Raw genomic sequence first — 22,071 nt, 5'->3', positions numbered from 1 at the left:
GATGAATGTTGCACACAGCTGTTCTGGTTCTTTTGGCCTTCCTGGTGTATCCGATATGAACCTGATTTCCACCAGGAAATAAACACAATATGACTGCCCCAACCCCACCCATGGGGCCAGAGGTCTGGCCATTGGTCTGTCTCCTGCTTCAACAAGGTTGGCTGCTACTTGGCACACAACTGACAATGACATGGTCAAGACTGAAATGTCTGCACCAGTGAAACAGTTGAATATAGTGTGCTTAAGGTTGCCTTTGAGTCCATACCATAGCCTGTAACAGAGTTCCATTTGCCAATCCAAGTTCCTTTATTCTGAAGTTACACTGTGCCTTTTGATGAACCTTATAATGTTGAGTTAGTCACTGGGGTACTGTTCAACCATTTTCTGCAGTTATCATCATTTTGGGGTTCTCAGTCCCAGGTCCAGATAATCCAGGCCTGAGGTGTCATGTTTCGGCAGCTGTACGGATTCCAAGAGCAGGTGGTTATTTTATTCTTTAAAATTCTTATATGGTAGTACAGCATCTTATAGAGCATTCTGTATGCCCATGTTGGTCCCATGGAGTGCAGTGGCATTGCTGTGGATGGTCCAGCATCTTATAGAGCCTTCTGTATGCCCATGTTGGTCCCATGGAGTGCAGTGGCATTGCTGTGGATGGTCCAGCATCTTATAGAGCCTTCTATATGCCCATGTTGGTCCCATGGAGTGCAGTGGCATTGCTGTGGATGGTACAGCATCTTATAGAGCCTTCTGTATGCCCATGTCGGTCCCATGGAGTGCAGTGGCATTGCTGTGGATGTTACAGCATCTTATAGAGCCTTCTGTATGCCCATGTTGGTCCCATGGAGTGCAGTAGCATTGCTGTAGATGGTACCTTGGAGTCGCACCTTGAGTATCCCACTGCAGTGAGTTTACACTTGGAGTTAATTTCTCTTCTGTCTTCCACAGCTATCTAAATTTTTATCAGTGCCTGTTCATAGGGGTTGCATGCCCTCTTGGGTCTACAGCAGCATTGTCTGGTTTAAGAGGTACAGGTTCCCCAGGGGGTCATCATTGCACTTCATTCCTCACTTTGCAGTTCATTGCTTGAAAGTGTTCAAGCTCTTTAAAGCAAAAATTTTACTTTTCTCATGTTATCAAAGTAGTAACCAGAATTATACAATGAATATTAGTGTATGTGCAAAAATATACACACTGATTGGTCAAGTCAATCCACATGACCATTGTAAATCCAGCATCACCTATGAAAATAAGTCCCGAGTATTTGTACCTATTAAAAGCAAAGCTACAGCATTCATGTTTTCTGTTCTGATAAGCAGAAAAAAACAGGTGAACTGTTAAGGGGTGGAAGACAAACGTCTGCCATTTCTAAATGCACACACAATAAAAACTAAGCAAATTTGACAAATATTACAAAAATATGTTCAGCGTCTTGCTGGGAAGTCAGGTATCCACTAGCATCTTCATATAAACAGTAGGATACGTACTCCTGAGTCCTAAAAATGTCACAAACTGCATTTGACATAAAGTACTAAGTAAGCTGCAAGCATTGGTGTGTGCATGTCCAGCACATGCACAGTACGTGAGGAATCCAACCCCTGCTGCAGAAGACTCTGGGAAAGTTCTACTTGTTAATTGCAATTTTCTTTTTTAAATAAATAGCATTGTGTAGTAACAATAATCCACTCTTTTGTGTAAGTAATGCAAGATGTTGTTCCATGTCACTTTTGCAGTATTCTTTACAATAGGGATCCCCTGCCAAGTGTAGCCTGGTATCCAGCTATTATATGAAAGCCTTTAGGTTGTAATAGGGGCAGTGTAAATCACATGAATGCCCCCTGTGCATGGCGTAGTAGGGCATAGAGGTGATGTACAGACGTTCCATCCACAGAACGTCTTTGCCACCAGTCTGAACACCATCTTCGATAGTCAGTCTTGATTGCTGGTATAAGTGCCCCGTTGTTTTTTTTTCCTATTATTTCCTTTTATTTTATGGTTGTTGGTTTTACGTCATCCAGAAGGGGGAAATGCCAGTGCAGGACACAGATTCCTCATAAGGATCAACGTGAGCAGTGTTTGTTTTGCTTAGGTGCTTCTCAACAACCGTATGTCTTGTCCCATTTATCGTTAGTTCTTAAAGCTCTCCACAGTCATCTCTTTCCTTTAGCGATTTAATTAGAAATCTACTATCTCAAATTGTTGGCAAAGAACATTATGGAGGAATCTTCCTGGCATGAGGGTCAGCCATCCACGAAGAAGAGGACCAAGAAAGCTTGGTCTGATTCTTCAGTTGTGCCACCTCCACTGGACATCTCTGTTGAGGTTTGTGAAAGCCCAGAGGACAGTTTGTTTTCTCAGTTGGATTCCTCTGCCAAAACCTGTTCAGAGGCCAGCATTGTTCTGGTTCTCGCACATCCCTGGAGGCCTTGCAGATATCCATTTCAAATGTTCAGGGGGAACCGTGACCTATTATTTCCAAAGGGCCTAGGGGTGTTCCAAGCTTCCTCAAATCTTGGTCCGAGAAGAGATTCCTACTATACTTGAGTGTCATCAGGGGGTCCATGAAACCTAAGATCTTTAGGTCTGACATCCCCTTGAAAAAGAAGCCAAAAACTGAACACCTTTCTCCTGCTCTGAAAAGATCCTTGAAGTGAATGGCAAAACTGTACACAAGGTCCATTTAATGCCTTTATGACTCAGAAGCTTCTACAGAGGATCTCTGCTCCTGCTCCCCTTGGTCTTCTACCCCTTTTAAGAGCCCCAGGAAGCAGGTTTTATCTGATGTGAATGTGGATCCTGATGAAGAATCCTTGACCGCTTCTTCACAAATTCCCTCTCCTTTGGATTATGGTTTTGAGGAAGAGGAATCTTAGTCCTGATTCTCCTTTTGAGGAGATTTCTTTTGGTGATACAATCTCCCATATGATGGAGTTTAAATGTGATTATGCTCAAGTTTCTGATGTCCAGAAAGGGGTACTATGAGTTCCTTCAAGTGGAGTCTCGTAAGTCCTCTGCTGTCCCTCCTGTTCTTGCTCCCTTGTTGGATGCTTTATCTACAGCTTCTCATGCTCCTGACTCCCTGCCCCCTGCTCCTGACTCCCTGCCCCCTGCTCCTAAAAAAAACTGATAGGTTTTATAAGGTGCCTGAAGAATTGCAAATTCCTTTATAGGTGCCCCTCTGCTGACTCTTCTGTTGCTTCTGATAATCCATCTAAGCTTTTGCCTTCTACAAAGCTGCTTCCCTCTGACAAGGACAGCAAACTATGGAGAGGGTGGGTAAGAAAGTGTACACTTCTGCTACCTTGGCTTAGAGTTGTAAACTACCAGACCCACATGAGCAGGCATATTTTAGCTCTTCTCTCTCAGGTCTGTCTGGTTATTTCAGATCTTCCTGACTCTAAGGGGAAGACACCAGCTGTTTCTTTAATAAGGATGTTTGCTCAGGATGCCCGCCATTCTATTAAATGTAGATATGATGCAGCTGATGCCTCATCTAGACCTGCTGCTTTTGGTTTTGTGTTGAGGAGGTAATCCTTGCTTTGACTCCAGCCTTTGCTGATGATATTAAGACTAAGTTGATAGATGCTCCTCTAGATGACAAACATCTTTCCTGCTGCTTCAGGAAAATGGTAAGCCTTTACAGGACTTGAAGCATATTTTTGTTTTGTCTGTTCCCAAGTTTCAAAGGAATTACCCTAATAAGCCTGATTTGGTTCATAGACAGTCTTGCCGTCTCCTCAGAGGTAAGAAGAGTGGTTGGGGGGGCTTCTCCTTCTATGGCTACCAAAACCCCTTCAGCTCAGAAGAGTCCATTTCCTGACAAACCAGATGCTGTCTGACGGTCGTTGCCCCTGTCTTCTCAGTCATATTTCTCTCTTCCTCTTTCCTGACCCCCCCCTTCCTGTTTGGTTAAAGGTCACTTAGGGTTCTTGGGTTCTAGCCATAACCCACCAGGTTTGTTATATGGGTTGGAAATCTATTCTCCCTGTCTTGGCCATTCCTCAGCTTCCTCAGGAACAGCTACCTTTTTCATAGGTGCTTTGGGAACTGTTGTCCCAAGGAACATTTTGAGAAGTTCAAACTCCTCAAAGGGGGAAGGGGTTTTACTCCAGAATGTTTTTTAGTCCTCAAGAAAGAAGGCACTTGAAGACGCATTCGGGATGTCTGTCACTTAAACACCTTTTTGAAGAAGGTTCTTTCCTTTCAGATGCAATTGCTTCAAACCTTGTTTCCTTTTCATCTTCCTCAGGCTTTTCTAGTTTCTCTGGGTCTCAAGGATGTCTATCTCCATATCCCAATTCATCCCCTTTTCAGAAAGTTTTTACATTTCTCTGTTGCTTCCTTGCATTTTTAGTTCTCTGCTTTGCCTTTGGCTTCTCTACTGCCCAAAGTGTCTTCATCAAATACCTCGGTCCTGTGATTGCTTTTTGCAGATTGTGGGAAATACAGATCTTTCCTTACACGGGTGACCTGCTGCTCATTTAGGCTTCTTTTCCAAAATTGTACTTCAGCATCTTCACTTTGCTATTTGTCAGCTGCAAAGCCTGGGGTTTACAGTGAATTTCCAAAAAATCATTCCTTAGTCCTTCTCAGGCTCCACATTCTCACAATGCTGGTGGCATTTCTGCCTCCTGCCAATGCTTTTAACTCTGATTGCATTGTTTTTAATCCCTTCTTCCTCTGGATTTTGTTACAGCCAGGGAGTTTCTGAAGGCTCTGGGATACATGGCTTTCACCATCCCTATGCTTCCTCTGGCCAAACTTCATACGAGAAGGCTCCAGTGATTCATAAAGTCAGTCTGGCTTCAACATTCTCATCCTTTGGTTTTTTCAGTTCCCCTTTTCCCATGCTGGAGCTTCAGTGGTAGATTCATCAGTTGTCCCTCAACCCAGGGCTTCCTTTTCAACCCCCATTCCCCCCTCAGGAACTCTTTACATACTGCCTTCAACATGGGATGGGGGGGCCTCCTTCGAAAGTGCAGGGCCTTTGGTCTCTTTGACAAAAGGACCACACCTTTTTCTGGCTTTTCAGGCTTTTTATTCTGTTTTTCTTCCATAGCCCCTCAAGGTCTTCACAGACAATACCACAGTGATGTGGTTCATCAGCCAGCAAGGGGGGCATAGTCTTACTGTCTATGCAGACTAACTCTTTAGGTTTGGGATCTAACTGTCCAGTATCAGGTGACCCTTCAGACAGTTTACATTTCCTCTGATCAGAACATTGTGGCAGATTCTCTGTGCAGGTCCATGACACAGACTCTCAAGTGGATGTTTCACAGGGATGTGATTCTGGACATTCTCCACCAGTGGAGTACTTCTCAAGTAGATCTTTTTGACTCCCTTCTGAATAGACAACTTCCTTTCTTTTGCACCACAGTCCTGTGTCCTCTGGCCTGGAAGGTGGACGCCCTCTCTTTTTCTTGAAAGGCGATGTTTCTTTCCCTCCTCTTCCTCTCATACCGAGAGTCTTGTTCAAGATAGAAAAGGATGCTCACAAAAATCTTTTTGGCGACTCCCGTTTGGCCCTCACAGCATTGGTTCCCTCATCTGCATTTAGCCAAGGGAAATCGTCACAAGTTACCTCACAGGGTGGACCTACTTACACAGGACAAGGGGTCTCTCATCTGCCCCTACCTTCCCACTCTTCAACTGACAGTGTGGGTGATAGGATTTTGATCTCTTTTAGGTACCTTTTTTCTGAGGACATGCTTCCTGTCCAGCAGGAGACCAGGAAACCCACTGCCAGAAAATCCCATTTATCCAAATGGAAGAGATTTTCTGTCTGGTATCTTTCTTGTAACCTGGCTCCACTTAACTCTGGAAGTTCCCTTGCTTCTCTCCTACTTTTGTGAATTTCTCAATGCTTGGTCGGCATGCTTTTCTGTTAAAGCCCAGCTATCAGCCATTTCTGCTTCTCTGGCTTTAACTCGCACTTTGACTTCTAGATATGAGGTCAAACAATTTGTTAAAGGCATAAAGGCATCCTTCATATTAGGCTGCCTGTCCCTCCTTCCTGGGACCTTAATTTTGTTTAGGGAAACTTGACTCTGGCTGCTTTTGAACCTGCAGCTTCGGCTGCCTTACAGTATTGTTCTTGGAAGACTCTTTTTTTCACCCTGACCTCAGCTAGACAGATGTCTGAGCTACAGGCCCTTATGGCTGTTACTCCTTTTTTGTTTTTTTCAAAAGGATAGGGTGTCACTTTGTACCAGTCCTTCTTTTATGCCCAAGGTGGTTAATGAGTTGTCTTTTAATCAGTCTATTCACTGCCCCTTTTTTTCCTTTTCTGCGGTCTACTAGTGAAAAGGTTTTTGCACACCATGAATTTGCATAGACAACTCTGATATTACTAGAATTAAAACTAAAGCCACTCGTAAATCTGAACAACTAACTGTTTCCTTTCATCCTAAGTCTTTAGGTTTGGCTGTTTCCAAGCAAACCATTTCTTCTTGGATATCTAAAACCATTTACTTGTTATTCCTTTCATGGGAAAAGCCTTCCTTTTTCTTTTAACGCTCATTCTACCAGGGCTCTGGCTTCTTCTGGTGCTTTTTTTCAAGGGTTTGGATACTAATTATATTGTTGAAGCAGCTACACAGACTTCTGTGCATACTTTTACCAAGCACTGTAAGTTGGATGTTATTTCTAGGGCTAGAGTCGATTTTGCCAGGGCAATCCTACATGTTTTTCTTGAAGGCTGTGCTGGTCCTACCTCCTTCCAACTCCTGAGGTTTTGTACTGTCCCTACTGTAAAGCATACTGCAACAGTGATGTGGAAGGACTAGTACAGTTGTGTAAAATCTTACCGTAACAGCAGATGTCCTTCTCTTCAGTGTTGCAGTGTTTGCTCGTTCCCTCCTCCCCCTGATCCTTTTCTCCTTCTGGATGTACTTGTTACCTCTTTGTGTCCTTAGACTGTCATTTCTCTTGGGGCTTTTCAGTTCTGAGGATGGTACATCTGTATGTCACCTTTATGCCCTGCGCTGTGTGCGGGGAGCATATGTGTGATATATGGTGTACCTACTGCCTGCCCTCATTGCTCATTTCTGTTTTCTGTCAGCTGTCTTACTCATCTTTATGTAGGTAATTACCTGTCACTCAATCTTAAAATATTCCTACTCACTTTACTACGTTTGGGAGCCTCACTAACTCTGTCTACATTCGGCTGTACTTACAAACCCCGCATATACTGCTTTTTGTTCTCATCTTAAATTAGAGGTCAGCTTAAACTCCATAAATAATTTTGATGCTGTTACTGGTTTGAACTTGACAATGTTAATTGCTTTGCTTAAACTACTATTTTCATTTACACATTTTATTGGAACTTACGTGGCGCTTATCCCCCTGGGCCTCCACTGAAAAAGGGCTGGACAAACCCAGTCAACAAATGTAAAATAAATAAACAATAATTATAATCTAAAAGTTTTGGTATACTGGTCGGACATCGGGCTACCCTTGGCAAGGTGCTACAATAGTGAAGAGAAGATCTACTGCTATGATAAGATTTTACACAACTATACTTTTTTTATCTATGGTTGACTTTGATCACAAAGCTAAAGCCAGCTGTAGGTGTATCCTGCATTATCTATGGCCAGTTTTGGTTTATTGCTATACCTGTAGGCATTCCCTGTTTTCTCTGGGACCAGAGAACTGCACGTCTTTGTGCAGACACAGGCAGAACGTCACCTAGAATCTGACTAGGAGATGGTAGGAGTGCGAGTCCTACTGTCCCTCACTTTGGCTGCATTGGAACAGTTTCCCATAAAGGAAATGGCTGTTGGCATTACACGGACATGAACCATGAACAGAACAAGCACAGACCTGAAACCTTTAGGCTCTGTTCCTCTTCTAAGCTCACAGCATCTGCATTGGCTTCTGCTCTTTTTTTTATTTTGTCTTCTAGCAAGAAATTGAGAGAGCGTGTATGATCCTCAGGTACTGAGGTTGAATGGCACCCATTTTATTTCGGGAGCCAGCCTAGTGGAATGTCACTGCCTTTACTTTTTCCCAATGCAGTCCTTATATAAGAACCTTCAGAACCAGAGTCCCTAGCACACAACATAGAATTTGAATCTGTGATACTGTGAACATGATGGTGAATGCTGCCAACTCACCCTGTGTTGGTCGCAATTTTTTGCTGGTCATGATCCCCTCTCGGCAACCTCCCCAAGCCAGAAAGTGACCCACTGTTCCCACACTGCTAGAACTGAGGGATTGTCCAGTACCTGGTGACAGATAGAAAGATAGTTGCTAGATAGCACTCTTTCTCAGATTTAGTCAAAGATCCTAAAACTAGACCCATTGCCTCAGGACTGGCATGTGGATCTCCATTGCAAACTAACCTTTTGCAGGCCTTCCCTTTTAAAATGGCTTGTCTGATTTCTCTATACCCAGTGTGAAGATAGGTGAAGGCTGCCAGCCTAGCCAGATAGAATTTTGTAGATGATTCTGTCATTTGTAAATATTAATATAAGCCACAGGCTTGTTCTCTTGTGGGAAAAATTATGTTAAATATGGAACTGCAAAAATGTAACAGTGCATTCTGCTGTAACAAAGCTGATAAGTCAATTCTTTGCTGTCAAAACTCGGAGCCGAGATGTCTAGATAAAGGCAGTCTGCCTATTGTTTTGAGGCCAGAGTTAATGGCTAGAATTTGCATGTATAATTTCTTTTATTGCTCTGGCTTCCTAACCAGCTGCAAGATCAAGGGCTATTAACCTTTGAGAGTCTGTTAGTCTGGGAACCAGAAAGAAATTATGTAATTTTAAATAAATCAGTGGTACTGTGTTATAAATTTAAGGACAGAAACAATGAGGGCATTTGAGCATTTGTCTTGAGAACATCCAACTCACCACTCTACCTGTGTCTATATAAGTAGGATTTAAGAACTGTGTTTTCTCTTGGATATAGCTAGGAAATAGGAAGATTAGACTAGTTTGTTTTTCTGTGATGTCAGAACTTTTCTACTGTATTATTTTAAGTATTTCTCTGTGATCTCTGAACTCTTGACTAGCACTGTGTAGTAAGAAGTATTGTCTTGTGTTTTTTTTATTTATTATTAAATATTTTTAAACCTTTCAACTGTGGCTATTTTGTGTAGAAATGTCTCCTTAACCTGATAGACAAGTCTCCTAAACCTGATAGACTTCTTTGAAGCAGTCACCAAAGCCGTAGACAGGGGTAAGGTGGTTCACACAGCCTATCTAGAGCTTGCCAAGGATTTCGACGCCATCCCCCACTCTGGAATTATAGATAAACTCACTAAACTATGTATAAATCCCTATGTCACAAGATGGGTTGCCAACTGGCTCACTGATAGAACCTACACTGTGAAAGTAGCAGGCTCCAAATCCGACTTCAGACCAGTGACAAGCGGAGTACCACAGGCTAACACAAAAGGTCTTTGGCTAATGAAGTTCGCAAATGACTGCAAACTAGGAGCCATAATCGAAACTCCTAACTATGTGGACGTCCTACAAAAGGGCCTCACTGAAACAGATGCCTGGTGTCAAAGCCATGGCCTCAAGATCAATGCTAAAAAGTGCATTGTCATCCCCTTTGGTAAAAACTCTGTACCCATGAACTACAACATAGGCGGTAGTATACTTAACACCGAAAGTGTGGTAAGAGACCTTGGGACACAGGTGGACAGTAGTCTCTCCTTTGATAATCACATCGCCACAGTAGTCAGGAAATCCTTCTACTTGGCACACCTCATCACAAAAGGTTTCTCATCCGGAAAAAAAGAGGTCATTGTTCCCCTCTACTAGACCCATTATGGAATACAATGCCCCTTTTGGTATCTACCTCACAAGACATCTATAACAACTGGAAAGGCCGCAGAAATACCTCACAAAGAGGATTACCGGCCTCAAACAGATGCCCTACGCAGACAGTCTCAAAAAACTCCAGCTTTACTCCGTCGCATATCGCCTACTCATAGGTGATTCTGCCTAACAGGAAATTCTTTCTTGAGTGACGTAAGCCAGGGAACCTTGTTGGCTAGGCTTAATTATGCCCTTGAGCCGATAGCCTAGTACCTACCTATGAACATGTAGTGGGTTTATTCCAGAGGTGAGGGATATGTTGAGATATGAATCTATCATGCCAATGTGTCTTATTTATCTGCTGATGAAGGTTTGGTTCCTTTAATCAAGTATTTGATGTACCATTAGTTCTGCAAAGGAATAGGACATCAAATAGATTTGGATGATTCATGGCATGAAAGACTAGGGATAGATCTCCACAGAGGAGACTGTAAGAGACTGACTACAGAAAAAGGGCTGATTGTCTGTCCTGATAACTAAGATTTTTGAGACCACTGATCTTTTTAGTTATGAATCTCTAAGGTCTCTCAAGTTGTGTGTTGTGTTTAGATAAATACATGGCAAAAGAAGGGTTATATTCAGTAATGGATCTGATGAGATACGAGTAAAGGAGAATTAAGACTTCCTTGGATCTAGTGGATATAAAAGACTTTCCAAACTACTGTGGAGACATGATGATCAAATAAAGAATTATCAACAAGAGTGCCCAGATTCCTAGTGTCTGATTGGAGGGGTGCATCTCCACTATGGTAAGTGAAACACTTACCAAAATGAACTATGCTACATGTTACTAATTGGAGACCATTACCCTTGCACCAGTTGTTAACATGGTATAAGGTATATTGGAGCAATTGAGAGTCAGATGAAGATCGAGTAACAACACCCATTTTATAGTCATTTGCAGACTTAGTTAACCAGAGGCCACAAGTGCTGACCTGAAAGTCTGAGATGTATATGCTAAATAGGAGAAGGGCCCACAACGGAGCTCTGTGGGTACACCACTGGTAAGCTATCCATCTCACGATATAATGACTTCTATTCAGATTTAGTGTACGAGTAATGCTTGCATTGGGAATAGTCTCAAAAGGCCTTGGCCAGGCCTAGATATGCTCTATGCACTGCATGGCCACTATCCACAGCTTCAGTTACTTTTTCAAAGAATGAATGTGAGGTGAAGATCGTTCTTGAGTTGCCTTTTTCCAACCATTTATCTTAGAGATGCTTTCTTAGCACAGAGTGAAGATGACATCCCCCTCGGAGCTAATCCACCCAGATTTCATTTTACAGATTTGGATGCATATTGACATTGGCTGTTCTGCGCTAAGAATGCACATTTTGTCTGTCTTCCTTCTGTGTTATTTTTATTTCTTGACATTTTATTTGCTGCAGTTTTTTTCCACATGCATCAGCCTGTTTAATATGAAACAGACTTTTAGTTAATCCTTGAACTACAAGTTTCCACATTGAGCGAATGCTGTCAGAGTTAAAACAAACGCTCTACATTAATGTGCGTGTATCTTCCCAGTACTCCCATTATCAGTTAGATAGTATTGTTCACATTAATGTGCGTGTATCTTCCCAGTACTCCCATTATCAGTTAGATAGTATTGTTCACATTAATGTGCGTGTATCTTCCCAGTACTCCCATTATCAGTTAGATAGTATTGTTCACATTAATGCGTGTATCTTCCCAGTACTCCCATTATCAGTTAGATAGTATTGTTCACATTAATGTGCGTGTATCTTCCCAGTACTCCCATTATCAGTTAGATAGTATTGTTCACATTAATGTGCGTGTATCTTCCCAGTACTCCCATTGTCAGTTAGATAGTATTGTTCACATTAATGTGCGTGTATCTTCCCAGTACTCCCATTGTCAGTTAGATAGTATTGTTCACATTAATGTGCGTGTATCTTCCCAGTACTCCCATTGTCAGTTAGATAGTATTGTTCATTGTACTATTTTTCAGAGTTGTAGTAATGAGATGTATATATATATTTATGTTCCAGGTGATGGAAGCTGCTTCCTAATCCAACATGACCTGGACCATGTGATTGAACTGACAGAGCCTGACTGTGACCCTGTGTACAAGGTATGACCTTATTTTGTGTTTATATGGAATATTTAACCTTAAAATATGATTCAACATTACCTTAGGAGGAACATAGAATATTTAGTAAAAATGCAACAATCAAGTATTGTTTTTTCTCAGGAACTGGGTGACTCTTACCAGAGAGAGTAAAGCTGAAATTTATTTTAATAAAGCTGAAATGTATTTTAAATTAACTAGAGTATTTCCCATATGATCAGCTTACATTATAACTGATGGGATCCTTTTCATGCCTAGTGGTTTAAACATCCAGTTACCCTCAGGAGATGTTATCTTAAAAGTAATGTACAGTTCATTTGCAGTTGCAAGTAAGTGATTTCTTATTCAAAGCCCACACCCTTTAAGATGAGAGACGCATATTAATGTTATGCCCACCCAGTGTTCCTGAGTGATAGCTGGGTAACCTAGTACTGTTTGGATGATTCGTGTCATGCTTCCGGTGGGGGGGGGGACTATGAATGCAGCTTGTCCGGTTTGGATGATTCGTGTCGTGCTTCGGGGGGGGGGGGGACTATGAATGCAGCTTGTCCAGTTTGGATGATTCATGTCATGCTTCGGGGGGAGGGGGACTATGAATGCAGCTTGTCCGTTGCTCTTTTTTCTTCTCCTTCACTTTTTATTTCTCTACTTTGTCGACTGTATGCAGAACTCGTGTGTGAGTGCAGTCAGGGTGGGGCCGTTATCCAGGTAGCCACCAGAGGGGACAATCTGTATTAAGTCCTACATTTCTCCCATATTTGCCTAGTAGTAGTGCTTAAGGGGTTGTCGTGCAGTAAACATAGTGAGGGTTTGTGACTCATTTCAGTGAGTAAAGTCAGCCTGCACAAGGCTTTGTTCTGTTAGAAGCAGACACTTCCCATTAGGTCCTTTGGTCTCCAGCAATGGGGCATTAATGGAATACACCCCTGAAGCATGCATACTTCCCTCTCCACCCATTGAGAGATGAGTGGACACTGCCCCTTCATTCCTCCCTCCCCTTCAGCTCGAACATCTCCTCCAGTACCTGAATGTTTTTCAGTCTTGAGGTATTCAGGCTATATTATGCAACGCAGCAGACTGCCCCCTGATTTTTATTACAGTCTGTGTATGTAGAATTTAGTGAAAAAATCTACCTGTACATGTTACCCCTTTGAGTGACTACCCCAGATTAATTAAAGGTAGAAATGAATAGGTTGGTGCTACAAGGGTTTGCACATAACTGGTAAATTAAATGGTACATCATAAAGTGAGATGTATTTATTTATTTATGTGTTTAACATTTGTTTACTGGGAAAGTCCAACTTGGAACAAAGCCAGCTTTCAGTGGTGGCCCAGGGAGAAACACTTCAGACGCATGTCTTTGTAACCGAGATGCTGTTACTGAGGAAAAAAACAATGCATGTAAAAAAATTCTGGTGTTTGCTGCACCACTTAAATGAATACAACTAATTTGGGGGGGGTTACTTGCACCTTTAAAGGTAAGAGTCATGGCCTTCAGTCATCTGAACTCATCTCCCCAAGGTATGATGTTTATTTTGACATTACTAGTGCTTGTGTATGAGGTCACACTGCTGTATTATTACCATCTGGTATTATTTTGGAGGATAAATAATTATCAACTACTCTAGCACTGGCAGGTCTGTAGTGAAGATGTCTGTTTGAAGAAATCTGAAGCATTTTGTTTTTTGTACATATGAAGTAAAACGTGAACATTCTTTGTGCATTACAGGTGGCCATCTGGGAGAAGACGGTGTATACCTGTTGCAGGGATGGTGTAGTGAGAAAGTATCTGTTGTCTGAATTGTGAAAAGCTTTCATGCGTAAATACCACAAGGGAGTAAATTATGTGCTTTGGCTTGTAAGGAGAACAATTGTGGTATTGGCAGTGGTGGGCTGTTCATATGAGGGTCTGATGCCGGAGTAAACTTAGGAGATATAGCACTGTCCTGCAGTTATGTTCGTGGAGTCAGCCTTCTGATTGTCCATTAAACTCGGAATCACAGAACACCTCATTTTGCTGCATTAAGTTCCAGTTTGTGTTACTTCATTAGTCCTGTTGCAGATAAAATGCTGAACTGTAATATTCATCAAACTAGCGTGGCCATTTGTTTTATAAATGCCCAGCTCTGATTTGTAGCTAGTTGTTACCAAATCAGAATTTAATTTTTTGCAAAATTAAAAATAAAAACGTATGATGTTCTCAGGCTACGAATAAAATGTTCATTATTTTGTAAAACAATGTTGTTTACTGTCTTGTTTACATCTAACACACTGGATTAGAGTAACTAAGACCTAATTCTGTGTTTATAAACTACTTTGTGGTGAAAAGGAACTGTGTGGTTTCATGTTTTCTGCTGTCAGTAGCAAAGTTCTTTGCATATTAAGCCAAAGATGTGTTACATGTCACTTTGCCATGGGCCATATTGTCAAGGTCTTCTTCTTAAGCCAGTAACCTGTAGTGATGTAGAACTAGTTAATTTGGTTGCCCCCACACCTTTTACATCTTCCCACACTTCAGCTGTACACTGCAAAACCCACAACTTTAAACGTCTTTCCAGTTTTCTGTCAAAATCACCAGTTAGTGACAGTACCTAATACTGTAAACAGCTGTATACACCTAAAACTAAGCACTCAGTTTGATTAAAAAGAAAATTCTTATAAAACATACTACTTTAGTGACCCTTTGAAGGTGAACGTAGTTCTGACTAGCAGTACACCTTTATCTGAACTATATTTTTGCATAGGAGGATCTTTAGATGTGGAGGCATATAATGAGTTCATTTTTATTTAATTTTATTTATCCTTTGATCAGGCTAGTCCCAATAGGCTACTGATCTCATTTCGTGAGGAGACCTGAGGTAGTATTTCTCCTTCTGGTAGAAATTTGGCCAGTGCATTAGGGAACTTTCCTTACTCATTTTGATAGATTCCGTAGGATCATTTTCCATCCACCTGAGCTACCACCATCTCAAGCGAATGGGATCTCAGTTTAGTGTCTTATCCAAAGGATTTGACAAATAACGGTTATAGCAGGCAGCATAAGAACTACCTCATGTTCACAGAAACTTTGGTCCTTTTCTACATGACCTTTAATGTCTGGATATGGTGTAAGCATGTTCAGATTTCCCTCCCCTTGGTCAAATGTTAATTAGATGAGGTTGCAACTTGCATACACCTCCCTATTTTTAACTCCTCAATTTCTGTACTCCAGTGTGGTTTCTGTTTGTATGTCTCCAATGATTGAACTTCTTGGGGCTTTTCTGTTTTCTCTGTAGTGGTCTGACTGTGAAGACGGTATATTTAACAAAGTGGCTAGAGAAGGCTTTGTCTTCCTGCAAAAAATGTTCAAAGTTTTGACTAGTTTTTTCATGTCACTGAAGGTTTAATTGGTTTCATCTTGGTGTGAGACATTGTGGATCAATACATTCAGAACAGTTTTTTTATTATGCAATATAAATACTTCATTCATTTTACTTACTGTACAATCCCCATGCATTGTGCATGTGTTATTTCATTGTTGATTGCTTATACAACTATTTTATAGTTAATAGATTTGTACAATATTATTAAATAAGCCTTGTGTCATACAATCGGTGCTTACATTCAACTTTCACTAACTTGGAATTGTTACTAATGTAAATCCAAATATCATAATCATTCTATCTAATCTGGATCTGAAGTTTGATTTACTATTGCTCCGTAAACAAAAAGCAGTTAAACACACAACTACAAAGTATAGCATAATTTGAAATCAAAACTAGTGACCCTGTTGTTTTAATTTCACTATGGTATTAATATTAACAGTGTGATCAGTGACTTTTCATCTTGCATTGCAGTTGCATCTTGGGTACTTTGTTCTGTGTCAATGTCCTGTTGAACGTCAGTTTGTTTTACCAAATCCCATACGGCTCGTTTTTTTACTATGGAGTTCTGTTTCTGATCTCTGATAGTTCTCAGCTCCATATGTTCAATCTCTCTAATCATTTTCATCTTCCTTGTTGTAGACCTGTCTTTGGTTTTCTGTTGTCTAGTTATAGTTTTCTTATACACTAAAGTTAGGAAAATTCTTTCTCCTCTTTCGCTCATGCTATCGTACACTCACTCAACAGAAACATGTCTACACAGAGTTTAAATTCTCTTCCAAGTGTACGACGGCATAATAAGTTGTTTTTGTAATAAAACAACGCCATGCTTTCCCAAAATATATACTCACAAGAATCTACTTCTGAGCCATCACATCACCAACATATGCCTCTTGTTTGCGAATACATTTTTTCAAGTTTTGTAGAAATGTAGAAATATTTCTGTAGATATTTCCATGCAAAAATTCAAAATTTTTGTTCTTTGCTTATCTAGGATTCAAGACATATTTCCCTCCACTGATCATCTGTAACATCTTCAGGTGTTCATGCCAAGCTATGCTTACCATTATATTGTATTTTCTTCTCAAATCTTTTATTGTCTTATATGGTCTACTGTTTATGATCTACCGTTTCTGCATTGGCCTTAATTATAGAATGTACTATTTCTGGATTAACAAAATTACAATCCAATGTTTGCATATATCCCTTGAACTCTAATGTTAGACCTGTATCTGCACATTGAACTGAGTTCAGTAACCCCATAAACTGCCTAGCTCCATCTCATTTTATTATCTGCTTCCAAAACCTAGGTTATTTGTTCTTCTCCAAATGCTCATTACATTTTATTTGGTAGCTTTCTTATTGCTATGTATTATATAACCTATCAATGGTGTTCATTTTTCCAAGGTCTGACTTCCTTTTAACATACATACTTGCTTTTTACATCCATATGTATGAAGCTGTACATAATGCCATTTATAAAACCACCAGAAAGAATAGACCGGAATCCACAAAGTAGTTCGATTTAGCGGTTTCGTTTTTAATAAAAACTTCATCAGAATAACAAACATACTGAAGTTGACCCTATATATACACATAACCTCTACTCAATTACCATGAATACATAAATAGTATGCAAGCACCCTTGCTTCACATATCTGTTCCGTATTTATATTCCATTGAAATACATCCACAAGTCCACAAGATATTAAACCTGAACAGTCTGGCACTGCAGCATATGCCCACATCAGTCCTGTAATATTGGGATACTTATTAATAAGAATGTCCTTAGGGTCCAGTCTTTTATCCATTATTAATCCATTTATGGCTTATCTAGGATCATAATGTAATTCCAGTTTTGAATCCATTTCTTAGTGGCAGTCCTTGTTATTCAAGTGTTTGCACCTCAGTCATACCTTTCAACCTCTTACAGCAGGAAATCTGGCTCGGTTCCCCATTCAAACAAAGGGTGGGATGCCTATATTATTTATGGGTGGAACACGGGACCTTAAGGTCAGAGTTGACAAAAGCCTTTCGGGAAAAAGAGATGATTTTACTGAAGCCTCCAAAACTAAGGATAACCATAAAGAATTTTTCAGTACTGTCCACAGTCTTAAGGGCAACACCAATAATATGAGGAATTAGGTACTGTCCACAGTCTTAAGGGCAACACCAACAATATGAGGAATTAGTTGTAGATGGCATAACCTATACTCAGCCAGAAGACATAGCAAATCTTCTGGCTGACAAATTCAGACAATGCATGCTGGAGAGACATATATGTGTCTCAGAGATTGTCCCTTGTTTTGACAGGCTTCCAATTAACATTAAGCTGTACCTGTGGTACAGTTTAGGTCCTGTGGTATGGGGTTTGGTTCCTGTGGTACAGTTTAGGTCCTGTGGTATGGGGTTTGGTTCCTATGGTACAGAGTTTAGGTCCTGTGGTATGGGGTTTGGTTCCTGTGGTACAGTTTAGGTCCTGTGGTATGGGGTTTGGTTCCTGTGGTACAGTTTAGGTCCTGTGGTACGGGGTTTGGTTCCTGTGGTACGGGGTTTGGTTCCTGTGGTACGGGGTTTAGGTCCTGTGGTATGGGGTTTGGTTCCCTCAGCTCTCATTTGCCTAAAGTGTGATCTTACTGGGACCTACTTCTCTGAAGTACAGGCAAATGTGGAAGGCCTTTGGATGACAAAGTTTGATGATGACTGCAAGCCTGGAGCAATCAGTGAATCCCCCTGTAGTGTAGATATCCTTCAGGAGGGTCTAGATCAGACAAATTATTGGTGCCAGAACCATGACCTAAAACTAAAGGCAAAATATTAATTACCATACCCTGCGGGGAAGTCAAATACCCCTGCAAATTACAACATCAATAGCACCCTTAGAGTAAACACAGTCAAAACTAAAATAAAGTACACTTTGACAGCCATGTGTCCACAGTGGTGAGAAAATCCTTTTATGTGGCACAACTTATAAGTAAAGGTATGGCATCTAGATCCAAGGAAATTATAGTCCCGCTGCACTCATCCCTCATTATACCAATAATAGAGTACAGTGCCCCATTTGGCATGGCACATTCAGCAGCTGGAGTGGCCTCAGAGGTTCCTCACAAAGAAAGAAAATAAAGGGACCAACATGAACTATGTGGATAGACTAAAAGCCCTATCCCTTTACTCTATATCCTACCAACTAGTAAGAGGTGACCTATGCCTGTCCTACAAGGCACTCACAAATCTAGCCCTGATAGAGTTGCTACTCATCCGCAAGTCAAACAGCACAAGGGTCACCTGATCTAGGGATCTAAACCTAGTCAGCGACTCAAACAAAACATGCTGGATAGACAGATATTTGTCTCAGAGACTGACCCTTCTTTGGATCAGGCTTCCAGTTCACATTAAGCAGAGCCCTTCCCTGGGTCTCTTCAAATGCATTTTGGGGTAGTTCGTATGTCCCTTATGGACTGGGGCAGCCTGTAAGATACTTAATGCACACGCACAAATCCATACCATCCTCTTGCCCCTAGAGGTCATATATTGAGTAAAATTGGGTTATATTGGCTAGGCTTGTAAGGGCCCTTAAGCCATTAGCCTAGTAATGTCCCATGAACCTATGAATAACTTCTGGTTTACATTTATGCCTCGTTTGCCGTCTAAGATGGCATCCGCCCTTCCCTTCCTTCTCTGGTTTTTACTTTTTTCCTAAATAAAGGGAAACATCCTCTTTCCTTTCAGGAAACATCGTTGCCTGTATAACATCCATTGTTTTGTTTTCTCTCTTCTTTTCACATTTCTGTTTTTCTGTTCCCTTGTTTTTGTCACTTCCTTGCTCTACCTCTTTCTCATAATTCTATAAGATCCCTTTATATTTTATTTGATTTCATGTTTTATTCCTCTTTCCATTTCTAAAATATACATTTATATTTCTGCTTATAAACTAGCCGCCATTGTGTCCATTTTTTATAAAATTGTCTCACTGTCCTATGATCTCTCCATGATATTTCTGTCTCCCTTGTCATTTCTTCGTCTTGTTTAAACTCTGCAGTTAATCTCTTTTTTATTATGTCACTGTTTCCCCTGTTGCAGCCCCCACTATCTGAAAACTCTGCTCTCTGTACTCCCCTCCTTATTTTTTTCATGCCTTTGGACTAAACTGTATAATCAGTTTCAGTCTTAAAAAATCCCTTTTTATATGTCCGTTCTCTATTCTTTCCAACTTTTAAATCTCCACATTTTACTCATTCCCTTAACATCTTAAAATCGTGTTATTTTTCCTTTTTCTTCCATCAGTATTGACATATTTACTAAAAGACTTTTTTTTAATTTCTTCAAACTGTTTTGTCTCTGTCATATTAATATACCCCAAAATCACTATTAATCTTTTATGTTTTTCTCTCATTCTCATATCAAATTTCACTACCCTTCCTGGTACTACTATTGTGACATCTGCAATTCTTATTTCTTAATTTTTTATAAAAATTCCAATTTCAAAACTTCTCATTTCTTACTGACCAGTTTGCCTCTCCTTCTATACTGCCTGTATTAATTTTCTATGTCTGGTGTCTAGTAAGCAAAAAATATAATAGAACAACATTTTTATCATAAAAGATGTGGATGGGGAAACAATAGACACCAGGGATACTTTCTTTATGTTGTGCCTTAAAGGTACTTAAAATATAATAAAACAACATTTTGCTGTATGATGTCACTGATGTTCTTTATTGCCTACTGTTACTAAAACATGATTGTTTCTAATTAGACCAAAGCTTTGACTGAGATGCAAGTTAAACAACTAGAGTCTTACTTCAGGAAATGATGGTATATATTTATAAGGTATAAAGACAGGACACAGACTCTAACTTTCATTAGAGAAAGGATTGTATCCTCCTTTATGGGGGAAGTCATAACCCACTGGCACCTTATGTAAAATGTATTTATCTGTCTGAACAATAAAAGTTCACCTTTGTTATAGTTTTGCATTCTGCTGTGAGGAGAGCCACAAACTGTGCACTTTCCTAGAGGGAAAAGCTTGGATTTACTTTATAAGTTGTTATGCTAGTCAACTTTAAAAGCAATTTAATTTGAACTACATACTTTGTCAATGCTGCCTGCACATTATTTTAGTTTTGACTGTGTTTTCATGACTGTGGATTGGAAACGTAAAGATTAGCTGTGCAAGGAGTTTATTGCTGTTTGAACAGGCAGTTCATACACAAAATCAATATTTTCTGCAGCAGTCAAAGCAATCTGTACCTACTGTGAAGGGGCTTTGAAACCCCCTGGTTACCACTTTTAATATACAAAGTCAGAGTTCTCACTCCTCTGAGAAATGAGAATCCCAGTTATGATTTCAAGCAGTCATGAAGGACCGGTCTTATTTTAATTATTATTCAAAAAAATATACAGCTCCAGTTCTGAATGATTCTGATTATCCCTGGTGTCTAGTGTTCACCCTCCCCCGCATCTTTCATACAGCAAAATTTTCTGCTAGTATTTTGGCATCACCCTTGGAGATGTAGCACGCTGCTCAGTGCTAGGCTTATACCTGCCTGTTATACATATGCTGAGAGCTAAACCATGTTTCTATTCATGTAGTCCTAGGAGATATGTCTCAGGTCATTCATGCCCACATGGACTATGACTGAGTCATACATGACCTGAGTGCTTGTGTGATCTGGTGAATCCTGTCCCCTGACAGGCAACTAACTGGAACCCTCCCCTTATCCAGCCTGGTAAGAGGGGCATCAGTGTATCTCACAATGGAGTCTCCCATGACTAGAATATTGGGTCATGGAGTGTTTTGCCTTATGGGCTTGTTAGTTGAGGCACAATGAGATGTGGCTTTATGTGTTGTAATGGAAATTGTCTTGTCTGTGTACATGCAGAGTTTCTGAGGACTGCGCCTGAGAGGCCTTTGAGGTTTGGGTATGTTACTTGTGAGCACATCTCCATATGTGGATCTATGTGTGTGGTCCTTTATGGGTGTGGTGAGTGATGTGTATGAGTTGCTGACAACCTGTTTGTTACATTGTGTGTCTGTATGTGACAGTCTAGCCTCCAATATCAATGTGTAACTACAGCTCACATACTGTATTTTTCTGTTCGAAAACTAAGCGGTTGTCAGTGTACATAAGGCAATTGTTACATTACCTCAGGATATCCGTGTCCACCAAGCTGGATGCAGAGATAGCAGGCAAGTGCTCATCCATGGTTGCAGGTCCTAATGTGTACTTGAAAGAATAGGAGTGGAGGGGGTTTGCAACCAGAGGAGGGTGGGGTGCATACGTGGAGTAACCTGCAGGTAATCTAAGCAGTGATGCTGCCCAGTGCCAAATCAGATGGTCTCTGAGGAGCAATAGTCTGGGGTGCTATAATAAGGTAACTAGCACAGTAAATTTTAACAGTATAATGAAAATAAGCAATGTCTCCAGATGTTTGCAGCTGTGCATGGCAATTGCCCAGTGAACATCTATATGCAAATGTGCCAAATTTATACAAGCACTGGAAATACAGAAAACTGACTAAGACCTCTGACCAATACAATGACTACACTTAGAGTCCTTGTGTGTGCTTCCCAACTCAGCTAGGCCAGGTAAACACCTACTGTCACTACATGAATGATCCCAATTCTCCTAATGTAAAAGCACAGTAGGGAGTGTCCAGACTGAAATGCTACCACAAACAAACTTAAAGATACAGATACAGCAGTGTATTTAAAACAGCTTATAAAAGTGTGATTATTCAATAAAAGTGCTTTGCTTTGTAGAAATAGCCAAGAACCAATCAACTGTACAGAAT

The 22,071-nt window shown here is 40.6% G+C and overlaps 1 protein-coding gene across 3 annotated transcripts in view; it reads left to right on the top strand.

Moving 5' to 3' along the window:
* The window catches only part of PAAF1 (proteasomal ATPase associated factor 1), a 577,308-nt gene extending 563,152 nt beyond the window's left edge, over positions 1–14,156 (top strand). For all 3 annotated transcript variants that reach the window (XM_044073392.1, XM_044073391.1, XM_044073393.1), the window contains 2 exons: positions 11,838–11,920; positions 13,647–14,156. In XM_044073392.1, coding sequence (XP_043929327.1) covers positions 11,838–11,920; positions 13,647–13,724 — 161 coding nt within the window. In that variant the 3' untranslated portion in view covers positions 13,725–14,156. The remainder of the gene's footprint in view (positions 1–11,837; positions 11,921–13,646) is intronic.
* Positions 14,157–22,071: the final 7,915 nt, after the last annotated feature.

Source organism: Protopterus annectens, chromosome 5.part1 (genome assembly GCF_019279795.1).
Source record: "Protopterus annectens isolate FY-2018-M chromosome 5.part1, PAN1.0, whole genome shotgun sequence".
NCBI lineage: Eukaryota > Metazoa > Chordata > Ceratodontiformes > Protopteridae > Protopterus > Protopterus annectens.
The sequence above is the reverse complement of the archived record's forward strand: the minus strand, read 5'-3'. Positions and strand labels throughout refer to the sequence as shown.